This window comes from Lagenorhynchus albirostris, chromosome 1 (genome assembly GCF_949774975.1).
Source record: "Lagenorhynchus albirostris chromosome 1, mLagAlb1.1, whole genome shotgun sequence".
Classification (NCBI taxonomy): Eukaryota; Metazoa; Chordata; class Mammalia; order Artiodactyla; family Delphinidae; genus Lagenorhynchus; species Lagenorhynchus albirostris.
In genome coordinates this window covers 35,186,662-35,202,826 of record NC_083095.1, presented here as the reverse complement: position 1 = coordinate 35,202,826, position 16,165 = coordinate 35,186,662, and the positions used below count along the sequence as shown (strand labels likewise).

Genomic DNA, 16,165 nt, shown 5'->3' with positions numbered 1-16,165 from the left:
TTCTCTATTGTATATCCTTGCCTCCTTTGTCATAGACTAGTTGACCATAGGTGCGTGGGTTTATCTCTGGGCTTTCTATCCTGTTCCTTTGATCTATATTTCTGTTTATGGGCCAGTACCATACTGTTTTGATTACTGTAGCTCTGTAGTATAGTCTGAAGTCAGGGAGTATGATTCCTCCAGCTCCGTTTTTTTCCCCTCAGGATTGCTTTGGCTATTCCGGGTCTTTTGTGTCTCCATACAAATTTTAAGATTTTTTCTATAGTTTTGTAAAAAAATGGCATTGGTAATTTGATAGGGATTGCATTGAATCTGTAGATTGCTTTGGGTGGTATAGTCATTTTCACATTATTGATTCTTCCAATCCAAGAGCATGGTATATCCCTCCATCTGTTGATGTTATCTTTGATTTCTTTCATCAGTGTCTTATAGTTTTCTGAGTACAGGTCTTTTACCTCCTTAGGTAGGTTTATTCCTAGGTATTTTACTCTTTTTATTGCAGTGGTAAATGGGATTGTTTCCTTAATTTCTCTTTCTGATCTTTCGTTGTTAGTGATTTCTGTGCATTAATTTTGTATCTTGCAACTTTACCAAATTCATTGATTAGCTCTAGTAGATTTCTGGTGGCATCTTTAGGATTCTCTATGTATAGTATCATGTCATCTGCAAACACTGACAGTTTTACTTCTTCTTTTCCAGTTTGTATTCCTTTTATTTGTTTTTCATCTCTGATTGCCATGCCTAGGACTTCCAAAACTATGTTGAATAATAGTGGCGAGAGCGGACATCCTTGTCTTGTTCCTGATCTTAGAGGAAATGCTTTCAGTTTTTCACCACTGAGAATGAAGTTTGCTGTGGGTTTGTCATATATGGCCTTAATTATGTTGAGGTAGGTTCCCTCTCTGCCCACTTTTTGGAAAGTTTGTATCAGAAATGGGTGTTGAATTTTGTCAAAACCCTTTTCTGCATCTATTGAGATGATCATATGATTTTTATTTTTCAGTTTGTTTATATGGTGTATCACATTGATTGATTTGTGTATATTGAAGAACCCTTGCATCACTGGGATAAATCCCCACTTGATCATGTTGTGTGATCCTTTTAATCGATTATTGGATTCTGTTTGCTAGTATTTTGTTGAGAATATTTGCATTTATATTCATCTGTGATATTGGTCTGCAATTTTCTTTTTTTGTACTATCTTTGTCTGGTTTTGGTATCAGTGTGATGGTGGCCTCGTAGAATGAGTTGGGGAGTGTTCTTTCCTCTGCTAGGATGAGTGCTAGCTCTTTTCTAAATGTTTGATAGAATTCACCTGTGAAGCCAGCTGGTCCTGGACTTTTGTTTGTTGGAAGGTTTTTAATCACAGTTTCAATCTCAGTACTTGTGATTGGTCTGTTCCTATTTTCTGTTTCTTCCTGGTTCAGTCATGGAAGGTTATACCTTTCCAAGAATTTGTCCATTTGTTCCAGGTTGTCCATTTTATTGGCATAGAGTTGCTTATGATGCTCTCTTATGTCTCTTATGATGCTTTGTATTTCTGTGGCGTCCGTTGTAACTTCTTCTTTTTCATTTCTAATTCTATTGATTTGAGTCCTCTCCCTCCTTTTCTTGATGAGTTTGGCTAAAGGCTTATCAGTTTTGTTTATCTTCTCAAAGAACCAGGTTTTAGTTTTATTGATCTTTGCTATTGTCTTCTTTGTTTCTATTTCATTTATTTCTGCTCTGACCTTTATGATTTCATTCCTTTTATTATCTTTGCGTTTTGTTTGTTCTTCTTTCTCTAGTTCCTTTAGGTGTAAGGTTGGATTGTTTATTTGATACTTTTCTTGTTTCTTGAGGTAGGGTTGTATTGCTATAAACTTCCGTCTTAGAACTGCTTTTGCTGCATCCCATAGGTTTTGGATCAATGTGTTTTTGTTTTCATTTGTCTCTAGGTATTTTTTGATTTCCTCTGATTTCTTCAGTGATCTCTTGATTATTTAGTATTGTATTGTTTAGCCTCCATGTGTTTGTGTTTTTTACGGTTTTTTTCTCCTGTAATTTATTTATAATCTCATGGCTTTGTGGTCAGAAAAGATGCTTGATATGATTTCAATTTTCTTAAATTTACCAAGGCTTGATTTGTGACCGAAGATGTGATCTGTCCTGGAGAATGTTCCGTGTGCACTTGAGAAGAAAGTGTAATCTGCTGTTTTCAGATGGAATGTCCTATAAATCTCAATGAAATCTCTCTGGTCTATTGTCATTTAAAGCTTGTGTTTCCTTATTAATGTTTTGTCTGGATGATTTGTCCTTTGGTGTAAGTTAGGTGTTAAAGTTCCCCCACTATTAATGTGTTACTGTTGATTTCCTCTTTTATAGCTGTTACCATTTGCCTTATGTTGAGGTGCTTGTATGTTTGATGCATATATACTTATAATTGTTATATCTTCTTCTTGGATTGATTCTTTGATCATTATGTAGTGTCCTTCCTTGTGTCTTGTAACATTCTTAATTTTAAAGTATATTTTATCTGATATGAGTATTGCTACTCCAGCCTTCTTTGGATTTCCATTTGCGTGGAATACCTTTTTCCATTCCCTCACTTTCAGTCTGTACGTGTCGCTAGGTCTGAAGTGGATTTCTTGTAGATAGCATATAGATGGGTCTTATTTTTTTTATCCATTCAGCAAGCCTGTGTCTTTTGGTTGGAGCATTTAATCCATTCACATTTAAGGTAATTATCCATATGTATGTTCCTATTACCATTTTCTTAATTGTTTTGGGTTTGTTTCTGTAGGTCCTTTTCTTGTGTTTTCCACTTAGAGAAGTTTCTTTAGCATTTGTTGTAGAGCCGCTTTGGTGGTGCTGAATTTCCTTAGCTTTTGCTTGTCTGTAAAGCTTTTAATTTTTCTGTCGAATCTGAAGGAGATCCTTGCCGGGTAGAATAATCTTGTTTGTAGCTTCTTTCCTTTCATCACTATAAATATATCGTGCCACTCTCTTCTGGCTTGTAGAGTTTCTGCTGAGAAATCATCTGTTAACCTTATGGGCATTCCCTTGTATGTTATTTTTCGTTTTTCCCTGTTGCTTTTAATAATTTTCTTTGTGTTTAATTTTATTCAGTTTGATTACTATGTGTTTCGGCATTTTTCTCCTTGGGTTTTTCCTGCCTGGGACTCTCTGCACTTCCTGGACATTGGTGGCTATTTCCTTTCCCATGTGAGGGAAGTTTTCGACTATAATCTCTTCAGATATTTTCTCGAGTCCTTTCTCCCTCTCTTCTCCTTCTGGGATGCCTATAATGTGAATGTTGGTGTGTTTAATATTGTTCCAGAGGTCTCTTAGGGTGGCTTCATTTCTTTTCATTCTTTTTTCTTTTTTCTCTTTTGCGGCAGTGAATTCCATCATTCTGTCTTCCAGGTCACTTATCCATTCTTCTGCCTCAGTTATTCTGCTACTGATTCCTTCTGGTGTATTTTTCATTTCAGTTATTGTATTGTTCATCTCTCTTTGTTTGTTCTTTATTTCTTCTAGGTCTTTGTTAAACATTTCTTGCATCTTCTCGATCTTTGCTAAACATTTCTTGCATCTTCTTGATCTTTGGCTCCATTCTTTTTCCACGGTCCTGGATCATCTTCACTATCATTATTCTGAATTCTTTTTCTGGAAGGTTGCCTATCTCCACTTCATTTAATTGTTTTCCTGGGGTTTTATCTTGTTTCTTATCTGGTACATTGCCCTCTGCCTTTTCATTTTGTCTGTCTTTCTGTGAATGTGGTTTTCATTCCACAGGCTGCAGGAGTGTAGTTCTTCTTGCTTTTGCTTCTTACCTTCTGGTAATTGAGGCTATCTTATCCTTCTCTCTTTCCCTCTCCCCACTGGTAACTACTAGTTTGTTCTCTTTGTTTATGAGTCTATTTCTGTTTTGTTATACACATTCATTTCAGTTATGTTTTAGGTTCTACATTATGGATAATATAGAGGATTTGTCTTTCTCTTTCTGACTTATTTCACTAAGTATAATACTGTCTAGATTTATCCTCATTGTTGCAAATGGCAGAATTTCATTTTTTTATGCCTGAGTAATATTCCATTATATAGTTACCACATATTCTTCATCCATTCATCTGTTGATGGGCACTTAGTTTGCTTCCATATCTTGGCTATTGTAAGTAATGCTGCTATAAATATTGTGGTGCATGTATCTTTTTAAATTAATGTTTTCAGTTTCTTCATATATAGACACAGAAGTGGAATTGCTGAATCATATGATTATTCTATTTTTAGTTTTTTCTATATTATTTTCCATAATGGCTATACCTATTTAATTCCCACAAACTGTGCAAAAGTTTCCTTTTCTTCACATCTCGCCAACATTTGTTACTTGTATACTTTTTGATGTTAGCCAGTCTGACAGATGTGAATTGCTGTCTCATTGTGGTTTTGATTTGCATTTCTCTAATAATTAGTGATCTTGAGCATCTTTTCATGTGTCTGTTAGCTATCTTTCTTCTTTAGAAAAATGTCAATTTGTATCTTCTGTTTATTTTTTATACTGGATTTTTTAAAATTTTTAGTTGTATGAGCTGTTTTATGTCTTTTGGATATTAACCCCTTATTGTGTATGTCATTGGTATTGTCTCCCATTCAGTATGTTGTCTTTGCATTCTGTTGGTGGTTTCCTTTGCTATGCAAAAGGTTTTAAATTAATTAAATTAAATTAATTTAAATTAAGGTCTTATTTGTTTATTTTTGCTTTTCTTTTCCCTTAGGAGACATATCTAAAAAGAAATATTGCTGTGATTTAGGTCAAAGAGTGTTCTGCCTATATTCTCCTCTGGGAGTTGTATGGTTTTAGGTATTACATTTAGGTCTTTACTCCATTTGGAGTTTATTTTTGTAGATGTTAAGAAATGTTCTAATCTCATTCTTTTACATGTAGCTATCTAATTTTTCCAGCACCACTTATTGAATTATCTTTCCTCCATTGTATATTTTTGTCCCCTTTGTTACAAATTAATTGACCATAAGTTTGTCAGTTTATTTCTGGGCTCTCTATTCTGTTCAGTTGATCTGTCTCTTTTTGTGCCAGTACCATGCTGTTTTGGTTACTGTAACTTTTTAATATAGGGTGAAGTCAGGGAGCATGATACCTCCAGCTTTGTTCTTTTTCCTCAAGATTGCTCTGGCAGTTCTGGGCCTTTTGTTTTTCAATATAAATTTTAGAATGATTTGTTCTGTGAAAAATGTCATGGGTATTTGGTTAGGGATTGCATTAAATCAATCTATTGCCTTGAGTAGTATGGACATTTTAACAGTATTCTTCCAATTCATGAACATGGGATATCTTTCCATATTTTTGGTATCATCTTCAGTTTACTTCATCAGTGGCTTATAGTTTTTAGAGTATAGATCTTTCACCTCCTTCGTTAAGTTTATTCCTGTGTGTCTTATTCTTCTTGATGTGATTTTAAAGGGAATTTTTTTTTTTGCTTTCTCTTTCTGATAGTTCATAATTAGTGTATAGAAAAGCAACAGATTTCTGTATGTTAATCTTATATTCAACAGCTTTACTGAATTCATTTGCTAGTTCTAAGAGCTTTCTGGTGGAGACTTGAGGGTTTTCTGTATAAAGTATTATGTCATCTGCAAATAGTGACAGTTTTACCTCTTCCCTTCGAATTTGGATGCCTTTTAATTCTTTATCTGATAAATTGTTTATTTCTGTTTCATTATTTTTTCAGAGGTTTTCTGTTGCTCTTTCAATTGAAACAAATCCCTATTTTTTTTTTTTTTTTTTTTTTTTGCGGTACGCGGGCCTCTCACTGTTGTGGCCTCTCCCGTTGCAGAGCACAGGCTCCAGACACACTGGGTCCGGACGTGCAGGCTCAGCAGCCATGGCTCACGGGCACAGCCGCTCTGCGGCATGTGGGATCTTCCCGGACCGGGGCACGAACCCGTGTCCCCTGCATCGGCAGGCGGACTCTCAACCACTGCGCCACCAGGGAAGCCCTTTTTTTCATTTTTTTTTTTTGTCACTATGAATTTAGGTAAAACAGTTACCTATTGTGGTCTTGAAAGACTGTCCCTATATGGAAGTGTCCCTATACAGTCTGTGTGTGCCTGATGCCTGTGGTGAGAGAGCTGGATTTGACATGAACAGAAGTGACATCTTTCCTCAGGGTGTTGTGGCATCTATCACGTTGGTAGTGGATAGGGCTGGAGATGAAGGGATAGGGCCATAGCTAACTGTAAGGCAGTGCTTCCCCTCTACTCATTGTCCCTTTCTGCCCTATTGGGGCTGGGGTTGGATCCCAAGTTTAAGGAGCAGAAGCCCTGAATATTGATTACGAGCTGGATTTGTTTCCTTAAAATATGTGCTCTCTCCTTTTTCAGTACCTGGCATCCTTGCCCTAGGAGAGCAGTGCTGCACCAACAGCGGCCATGCAGGCTCTGGGCTCATGATGGGGCATGGGCTTCTGCAGGTTGGCCACAGAGTTTTATGCTACCTCCAATTTGCTGCCTGCGATGACAGCCCCCGCTGCATCTGTGTCTCTATTTCCCCCTGCAGCCACACACTCCTCCGCAGTCTCCACTAACCTTGTAATGTTGTAGGGCTATGCCGCAGGGCAGGCAGAGCCCACCTGGCCTCTTGATGTGTGTCAGGATGCAGGCTGTGAAGTCTGGCCAGTGTCAGAGATCAAGGTTGCTTCTGATAAGCTTTCTCGGTAAGCACCAGCATTGGCCACCGTGCTGTGCTCAGACACTGCCCAGGTCTGAGTCACCTCTGCCTCCCACAGATGAGCCTTCCCAGTTGTGGCAACTGTCACTCCATTGTGGAGCTCTGAGGTGAAATAAGCATGGCTGGAGCATTAGCTCAGCTTGGGCTGGGGTGCATGCTGGGGCTGTTGTGGGAAACTGGGTAGCCACTCATGCAGTCCTAATTCTCCCTCTCTGTTCTGCCGTGGGAGCAAGCCAGTGCTGGTTAACTCCTCACAAATGAAGTCCGTGCTGCTGATAGCCCTCCTGTTCATCGCAGCAGAGCTCAACCAGCCAAGGGGGCTTATCTTCCCTGTGTCAGACTCCAGTAGTAGGGCACCTAATATGTGGCTGGAACCACTCTCCAGGGAAATTCTCCACCCCTGTAATCTCCCTTTTCCTCTGAGTCCCCTCCCAGGGGCACAAGTCCTGACCTGATCACTTCCCTTGCTGCCTGATTCCCTGTGATTCTGTCTTACAACCTTAGTTGTACAGGAGTCTTTATGCCAATTTTCAGTTACTTTTTAGTGAGAATTGTTCCTCATGTAGATGTATTTTTTTTTATTGGAGTATAGTTGATTTATAATGTTACTTTCTGCTGTACAGAGAAGTCAATCAGTTATACATATATCCTTTCTGTTTTAGATTCCTTTCCCATATAGGTCATTAAATAGTATTGAGTAGAGTTCCCTGTGCTATACGGTAGGTCCATATTAGTTATCTCTTTTATATATAGTAGTATGTATATGTCAATCCCAATCTCCCAATTTATCCCTCCCCTCCTTTTCCCCCTGGTAACCATAAGATTGTTTTCTACATCTGTGACTGTATTTCTGTTTTGTAAATAAGTTCATTTTGACCTTTTATTTAGATTCCACATACAAGCAATATCATATTTGTCTTTCTCTGTGTGACCTCACTCAGTATGACAGTCTCTAGGTCCACCCATGTTGCTGCAAATGGCAATATTTTGTTCTTTTTTATGGCTGAGTAATACTCCGTTGTATATATGTACCACATCTTCTTTATCCATTCCTCTGTTGATGGACATTTAGCTTGCTTCAATGTCCTGGCTGTTGTAAATAGTGCTGCAGTGAACAATGGGGTATATGTATCTTTTCGAATTATGGTTTTCTCTGGGAATATGCCCAGGAGGGGGATTCCTGGATCATAGGGTAGTTTTATTTTTAGTTTATTAAAGAACCTCCATACTATTCTCCATAGTGGCTGTACCAATTTACATTTCCACCAACAGTGTAGAAGAGTAAAAGGTAAATTAAGGATACAATCCCACTTACCACCACATCAAAAAGAATAAAATACCTAGGAATAAACCTATCTAAGGAAGCAATAGACCTGTATTTGGATAACTATAAGATACTGGTGAAAGAAATCAAAGGTGACACAAACAGATGGAGAGAGATACCATGTTCTTGGATTGGAAGAATTAACAGTATCAGAATGACTGTAGTACCCAAAGCAATCTACATATTCAATGTAATCCCTATCAAGTTACCAATGGTATTTTTCCCAGAACTAGAACAAAAAGTTTTACAATTTGTATGGAAACCCGAAAGACCCCAAATAGCCAAAGCAATCGTGAGAAAGCACAACGGAGTGTAAATAATCAGGTTCCGTGACTTCAGCTTATACTACAAAGCTACAGTAATCAAAACTGTATGGTACTGGCACAAAAACAAATACAGGTGAATGAAACAGGATAGAAAGTCCAGAGATAAACCCACACACCTGTTCCATGTCATAATCTATGACAAAGGAGGCAAGAATATACAATGGAGAAAACACTGTCTCTTCAGTAAGTGGTGCTGGGAAAACTGGATAGCTACATGTAAAAGAAAGAAATTAGAACACTCCCTAACACCACACACAAAAATAAACTGAAAATGGATTAAAGACCTAAATGTAAGGCTGGATACTATAAAACTCTTAGAAGAAAACATAGGCAGAACACTATCTGACATAAAGCAAGATCTTTTTGACCTGCCTCCTATAGTAATGTAGATGTATTTTTGGTGTGTTCATGCTTTCTCCCACTCATCCATCTTGATCTGAAAGTCTGGAGATACTGCTCTTAAAAAAGATTTTTGTTTATGATCTTGGTGAAAATTCACATGTCTGGCTCCTCTAACCTCTCTCATTAATTTACCAAATGTGTGCTGCTTTATCAAGCTTTAAGTACTCACTATTTGCCAAGTGTAGAAAGTAATTTAAAATATAATCTGTACCTTCATAATCTAGTGGAGAAGGTAGTTCTCTAAACAGCTAATTATAATAGTAGGATAAAAGCTATAATGCAAGTGTGAGTAAGGCACTATTCACAGTAGAGGAGGTGCTTATTTCTGCTTCCAGAGTTTGTGTAAGTGTTCTCAAAGTGGTATTTGACTCCTGAAGGTTGATATGGAATTTTGGGGGTGTAGAAGAGCATTCAAGATACAGGTAATAGAGAGGCATAAAGCATTTATGAAATTAGTGACAATTGGGCATGGCTAGAACAAAGAGGTACTGTGAAAGGGTTACAGGAAATGAAACAAGAAATGGACTGAGGAGTCGAGTTTATAAAGGGAATTCTCATCACTTCTTAAGGTATTATCCATTAATAAGGATGTGACATGAGAAGAATTACATTTTAGAAAGATACAGCTTGTTACAACTGTGGCGAGGATACTACTAAAACTGTGGTTAGAAATGATAAAATCTTAAAGTACTGAAGTGGAAATGGAAGAATGGCTATTTTCCAGATAAATTAAGGCCAATAAAAATTTGACTGTTATTACTTGTAGGGCCTGAGAAAGGTAAAGGCATTTGAAAGATTTCCACACTTACGACATGGACTACTGGATCAATTAACATTTACCATAACAAAAACTGGGGAGAACTGTAGAAGAAGCAGATTAGAGTTGGGGAGAAAATTAAAATATTTCTGAGCAACTTTGAATTACCTTTAAATATTTCTATTCCTAATGAATTTGGACCAATATTTTTTTTCTGGAACTGTTTCAGTGATGGAAATAATCACTATCTACAGATTCCTTTATTTTTATTACATAGATTAATTCATTCAGAAAAGTCTTATAATTAGAAGCCTGTTAAATGAAATTGCATTAAGGAAATAAATGTATTATCACATTTAATTCTAACAGTAAATTAACAGACACAAGCACAGTCATGTTTCAAAAGAGAATTGCTGATAATACACAAAGGAAGACCTGGAACATTTTATAGGATAAGCCAAATGTTAGGACACAAAAAAAAATGTCTCAGTAAATTTAAAAGGATTGAAATCATTCCAAGTATTTTCTCTGGCCACATTGGAAAGATGCTAGCAAACAAAAATGTAGGGAATCTAGAAAATTCACAATATATGGAAACTAAACAGTTCACTCTTAACCAGTGGTTCAAAAAGAAATCACAAGGTTAATTAGAAAATACCTTGAGACAAATGTAAACAAAAACACAGCATACCAAAACTTACCGGATGCAGTGGAAGCACTCTTCAGAGGGAAATATATAGCTATAAATGTGCACATCAAAAAGAAAGAAACATCCTCGATAAATACAGTACTTTATACCCTGAAGGACTAGAGAAAAAGAGAAAACTAACTCCAAAACTAGCAAATTTAGCTATGACAACAACATAAAAGTAGGAAGATAGCCCTGTATAGGAGCAGACATTTCATGTAATGATTTAAGTTGTTATCAATCAACTAGATTGCTATAAATTTAGAATATTAAATGTATTCCCCATGGTAACCACCAAAAAAATACCTAAAAGATGTAAAACAGGAAATGACACGGGAATTAAAATGATTCACTACAGAAAAAGAAAAAAAATCAGCTTAGATACATAAGACAATTAATGTAAGGAAGGGAGGGAGGCAGGGTAAAAAGAAAAGATCAAGGAAGAAAATAATAAGGATTAAGGTGGAGCTAAATAGAGAATAGAAAAACAGTACAGAGTCAACAAAAGCAAAAGTTTGTTCTCTGAAAAAATTAACAAAATTGACAAACCATTAGCTACATTGATTAAGAAAATGAGAAAGCTCAAAAACAAATCAGAAATAAAGATGTGAATATTACTACTGATCTTACAGAAATAAAAATGATTATAAAAAATCCTCTAAACAGTTGTATGCCAACAAATTTGGTAACCTAGATGAAATAGACAAATTCCAAGAAGCATGTGAATTACCTAAACTGACATAAAAATAAATAGAAAGTCTCAACAGATCTGTAACAAGTAAACAGATTTTCAACAATTAAAAACCTCCCACCAAACAGAAGATTGTAAAACAACTATACTCCAATAAAAATTAATTACAAAAAAAGAAAAAAGAATCTCCCACCAAAGAAAAGTCTAGGACCAGATTACTTCACTGGCAAATTATTCCAAACATTTGAAGAATTAACATTATGCTTTTCAAACTCTTCCATAAAACAGAAGAGGAGAAAATACTTTCTAACTCATTCAATGAGGCCAGAATTACCTTGCTACCAAAGCCAGATAAAGACATCCAGAAGAAAGAAAAATTATAGAGTAATAACCCTTATGAATGTAGATGCAAAATAGGAAAGTATCACGACACTGAGTGCAACCACATATTAAAAGAATTATACACAGTGACCAAGTGAGATTACCCCAGGTGTTCAAGGGTAGTTCAATATAAGAAAATTAATCACTGCAATAATACCACATTAACAGAAAGATTGAAAAGCAGAAAACCACATGATCATCTCATTTGACACAGAGAAAGCATTTAACAAAAATCCAGCATTCTTTTCATGGTAAAAACACTCAGAAAACTAGGAACAGAGGGAACTTCCTTAACCTGATAAAAGGCATTTGTGAAAACCCCGCAACTAACGCCATATTCAATTGTGAAAAATGGAAAGCTTTCTTTTTATATCTGGAACAAAACAAAGATACCTGCTTTCACCACTGATATTGAACGTTGCATTGGAAGTTCTAGCCAGAGTATTTAGACAAGGACAAGAAATAAAAGGCATCCAGCCTGTTAAGTGAGAAGTAAATCTATCTCTATTCACAGATAATATCATCCTGTATATAGATAATCCACAAGAAAGTTACTAGAGTCAATAAACAAGTTCAGGGACTTCCCTGGTGCGCAGTGGTTAAGAATCCGCCTACCAATGCAGGGGACATGGGTTCGGCCCCTGCTCCAGGAAGATCCCACATGCCGTGCAGCAACTAAGGCCATTCACCACAACTACTGAGCCTGTGCTCTAGAGCCCTCGAGCCACCGCTACTGAGCCTGCATGCCACAGCTACTTTAACCCGCGCGTCTAGAGCCCATGATCTTCAACAAGAGAAGCCCACGCAACTAGAGAAAGCCCGTGCACAGCAGCGAAGACTGAACACAACCAAAAATAAATTAAATAAATAAATTTAAAAAAATAAACAAGTTCAGCAAAGTTACAGGGTACAAGATCAACACATGAAAATTACTTGTTTCTATACACTGGTAATAAACAATCTGAAAAGGAAATTAAAAGCTACGCCATTTAAAATAGCATCTGAAAATAAATGCCTAGGAATACATTTAACCAGTGTGCTAAAAGACTTCTATGCTGAGAACCACAAAAAGATAGACCTATAGACCAATTGAATAAAATTAAGGATCCAGAAATAAACCCGTATCTATGGAAAATTCATTTTAGACAAGGGTGCTAAGTCAAAGCTTTGACAACAGCTTTGGGAAAGAAAAAGCTTGTCAACAAATGTTGCTAAATGATTGGATTTCCACATAGAAAAGAATTAACTTGAACCCATATCTCACACCATATTCAAACATGAACTCAAAACAGATCAGTGTTCTAAATAGAAGAACTAAAACCATAAAACACTTTGAAGAAAACATAAGGATAAATCTTCAAGGCCTTGGATTTGACAATGGATTCTTTTTTTTTTTTTTTTTTTACATCTTTATTGGAGTATAATTGCTTTACAATGGTGTGTTAGTTTCTGCTTGGCAATGGATTCTTATGCATGACACCAGTAAGGTGAGCATGAAAAGAAAAAAATACATAAATTGTGCGGCACCAAAATTAAAAGTTTTTGTGAATCAAAGTATTATCAAGAACGTTAAAAGACAGCCTACAGAATGAGAGAAAATATTTGGAAATAATATCTTAGGTAAGAGTTTAATATCCAGAATATATGAAAAACTACAACTCAACAGCAAAAAGACAAACAACCCAATTTAAAAATTGCCAGAGCACTTGAATAGATATTTCTTTAGAGAAGATATACAAATGGCCAATAAGAACATGAAAAGATACTCTATAGCAGTGGTCCCCAACCTTTTTGTCACCTGGGCCCGGTTTTATGTAAAACAGTTTTTCCACTGACAGGGCAGGGCGGGATGGTTTAGGTGGTAATTCGAGGGACAGGGACTGGCAGATGAAGCTTTAGTCACTTGCCCATCGCTTGCCCACCGTTCCCTGGGTTGGGGACCCATGCTCTATATCACTGCTTATTAGGGAAATGCGAGTCTCAAAACTATGAGTTACCGGTTTACACCCATTAGGGTAGCCATTAAAAAACTAGAATAACAAGTATTGATGAAGATGTGGATAAATTGGAACCATCATGCATTCTTGGTGGTAGTGTAAAATCGTACAGCCACTGTGGAAAAGTGTTTGGCAGTCCTTCAAATGCTAAACATGGAATTACCATATGATTGAGTAATTCATAGATTGAAGTTCTGATACATGCTACCATGTGGATAAAGCTTGAGAACTATGCTGAGTGAAATATGCCAGATACAAAAGGACGGATATTGTATGATTCCTCTATGTGAGTTTCCTAGAGTAGTCAAATTCGTAAAGACAGTGTTGTTTAGGAGTTACCAGGGCCTGGCGGAAAGGGAAAATTAGGAGTTATTCCTTAATGATTACAGAGTTTCTGTTTAAGTTATGGATAAGTTTTGGAAATAAATAGTAATGATGGTTGCACATCATTATGAATGTAATTGTCACTTAGCTGTACACTTAAAAATGGTTAAAATGTTAACTATATTTATTACAATAAAATAAAAAGAAAAACAAAAACTAGTTGACCATAAATGTGATGTTTGTTTCCGGACTTTCAGTTGTACCCTATTGCTTTATATGTCTATCCTTACGCCAGCTCCACATTGTCTTGATTATTGTAGATCTGTAGTGACTTGAAATCAGAAAGTGTAACTTCTCCAGCTTTCTTCTTTTCAAGATTTTTTGACTGTTATGTGTTCCTTGAATTTCCATATGAATTTTAGAATTTGCTTATCAGTTTCTGGAAGTGAGTTCTTAAGCCCAGTCTGCCACTCCTAGTTGTGGGACCTTTGAAAAATTGCGATTAGAGTAAAAGAGCACTTTACCTCTAGAATGATTCCTTTAGTGAGGAAAGCAGTGTGTTGTAAGGGAAAGAACATGAAATTTGGAATCAGTCTTCCTGAGTACAATACTATAGAATACTGATGGTATGTTAAATTGATAGGTATTCTAAACCTAGCTGTGTCTCATGATGCCATGAAAATAGAAATGTCTGCTATTGTTCTTGATACATCTTAGTTGTGACAGAATCTATCAGTAAAAGTGACAGTTTGAGCATCATTAAAACCATCGATAAGAGAAGTTTAATTATGGTTAAAAATCTAACTTATGTTTCCTCTTTCAGTAGTCATTTACTGTCTACCTTTTTAAACTACTATATGGAAAACCTGAGCACAAAATGGTTGTTTTTCCTCCATGGTTGTTGGGGTGGGTAATGGGCAATTATTGGTGGCACTCTGATGCTAATGGAAGAAACAGTCCATATTTTTAATACACTGTTGCCGGTTTTGAGAATATTTTTTTCTCCTAATTTCAGGTTGGGTGGGACTATATCAGCATACAAGATAGTACCAGATGAAATAGAAGAAATCAAGGTATAGTATGGCGTTTTTCACCTCTACAAAGAATCAGTGTCTCAGTGGGAAGGTGGGCAAATAATTGTTTTTTCTTTATCCTTTTGAATCTTTGGCAGTGTTAGGGCATCATTTAATTCCCAGTTATCCTGTTTGAATTAAAATATACATATCAGATAATCATCATCAGATTTCATCTACCATCATCAATACATGTTAGGAAAATCAAGAAAGCAACCCTTTCTTGTAAAATTAATTGAAAATTTACTTAAGAAAGCACTTTATAAGCATTAGTATGCATAATGGACTTTTTAAAATCTTGTTTTAATTTCTTTTCCCTATCATCTTTCACCAATTATAAATAATATTAGTCTTCTAGTATATACTTCCTGGTTCCTTTGATAACACAGTAGGTCAATCTCAATTTAAAATTTACAGCACAATACATGAAAAATTGACCTTATTCTTTGAATATTACAGCATTGTTACATTTTTCTGTCTCTAACATTTTACTAAATCCTGTGGACTATTAGTCTTCTAGGATAACACGTGGCCCTTTCCTAAAAGCAGTTTACAGTCTAAAGAGAACTGAACTTAGTCTTTTCCATGAATAAAATTTAACAATTGGATAGCAATAGTCAAGGGTAAACAAGATGAGTTGAGCCTCTTAACAGTACATGTAAAGATCTCAACAAATTGTTAAGTTTGATTAGATCAAACTTTTCTAAATCAAGTTCAATAAATTCAAATCTTAGTAAATAATTCCTAAACTTGGTTACATTATTTTTAAATAAGTTAAATTCATGTTTATGTTCTATACTGTTACTTTCAGTATCTCAGGTGTTCTGTGTGGACAACACCAGTAATTAATACCATGATTGTATTCTAGCAGCAAGTGGGGGGAAAAAGGAGTGTCAAGAGACTCTTTCCAACTTGACATAAATTCATAAAGTAGTTTGGCTGAGAGGAATCTTATGTCTAATCCATATCTCTCATTTTTCAGAAAATAAAATGGGAATTAATAAAGGTGAGCTTGTTGAAATTAATTTTTTGTGGTGCTTAAAGGTGCTCTGTCTTATATTACAGTTGCAATATGTGTTAAGTGATAAAGGTAAACAAAGTATTCTATGAAATACATAGGAAGGAAGGACACTTGGTCATTCAAAAAAGATAATCAGCAAAATCTTTCCAAGAGGTGTACTAAGCAAATTGGAATTCTGTACAGAAGCAGAGGCACTTGTGAATGCATAAATAGGAGATAATATGACACCAGATAGATCACACGTGTAAAATAAAGATTGTTGAGATGTAGGATTTTCATTGGGCCTTTATGCCATGTTAAGAAATTTGGATTTTAAACTGAAAACTATGGAGTGCCATTATGTGATTTTAAGAAGGAAAGTGGCATAATCAGGTTGGTGATTTTATTAGGTTTTTCTTTGATGAGTGAGAAAAATTATTTCAGTGGAGAAGAGGTTCCATCTATAAAGAAGGAG

The 16,165-nt window shown here is 35.9% G+C and overlaps 1 protein-coding gene across 7 annotated transcripts in view; it reads left to right on the top strand.

Moving 5' to 3' along the window:
- Positions 1–16,165, top strand: part of GPHN (gephyrin) — a 617,632-nt gene that overhangs the window by 200,424 nt on the left and 401,043 nt on the right. For all 7 annotated transcript variants that reach the window (XM_060140985.1, XM_060140957.1, XM_060140999.1 and 4 more), the window contains exon 3: positions 14,633–14,690. In XM_060140985.1, coding sequence (XP_059996968.1) covers positions 14,633–14,690 — 58 coding nt within the window. The remainder of the gene's footprint in view (positions 1–14,632; positions 14,691–16,165) is intronic.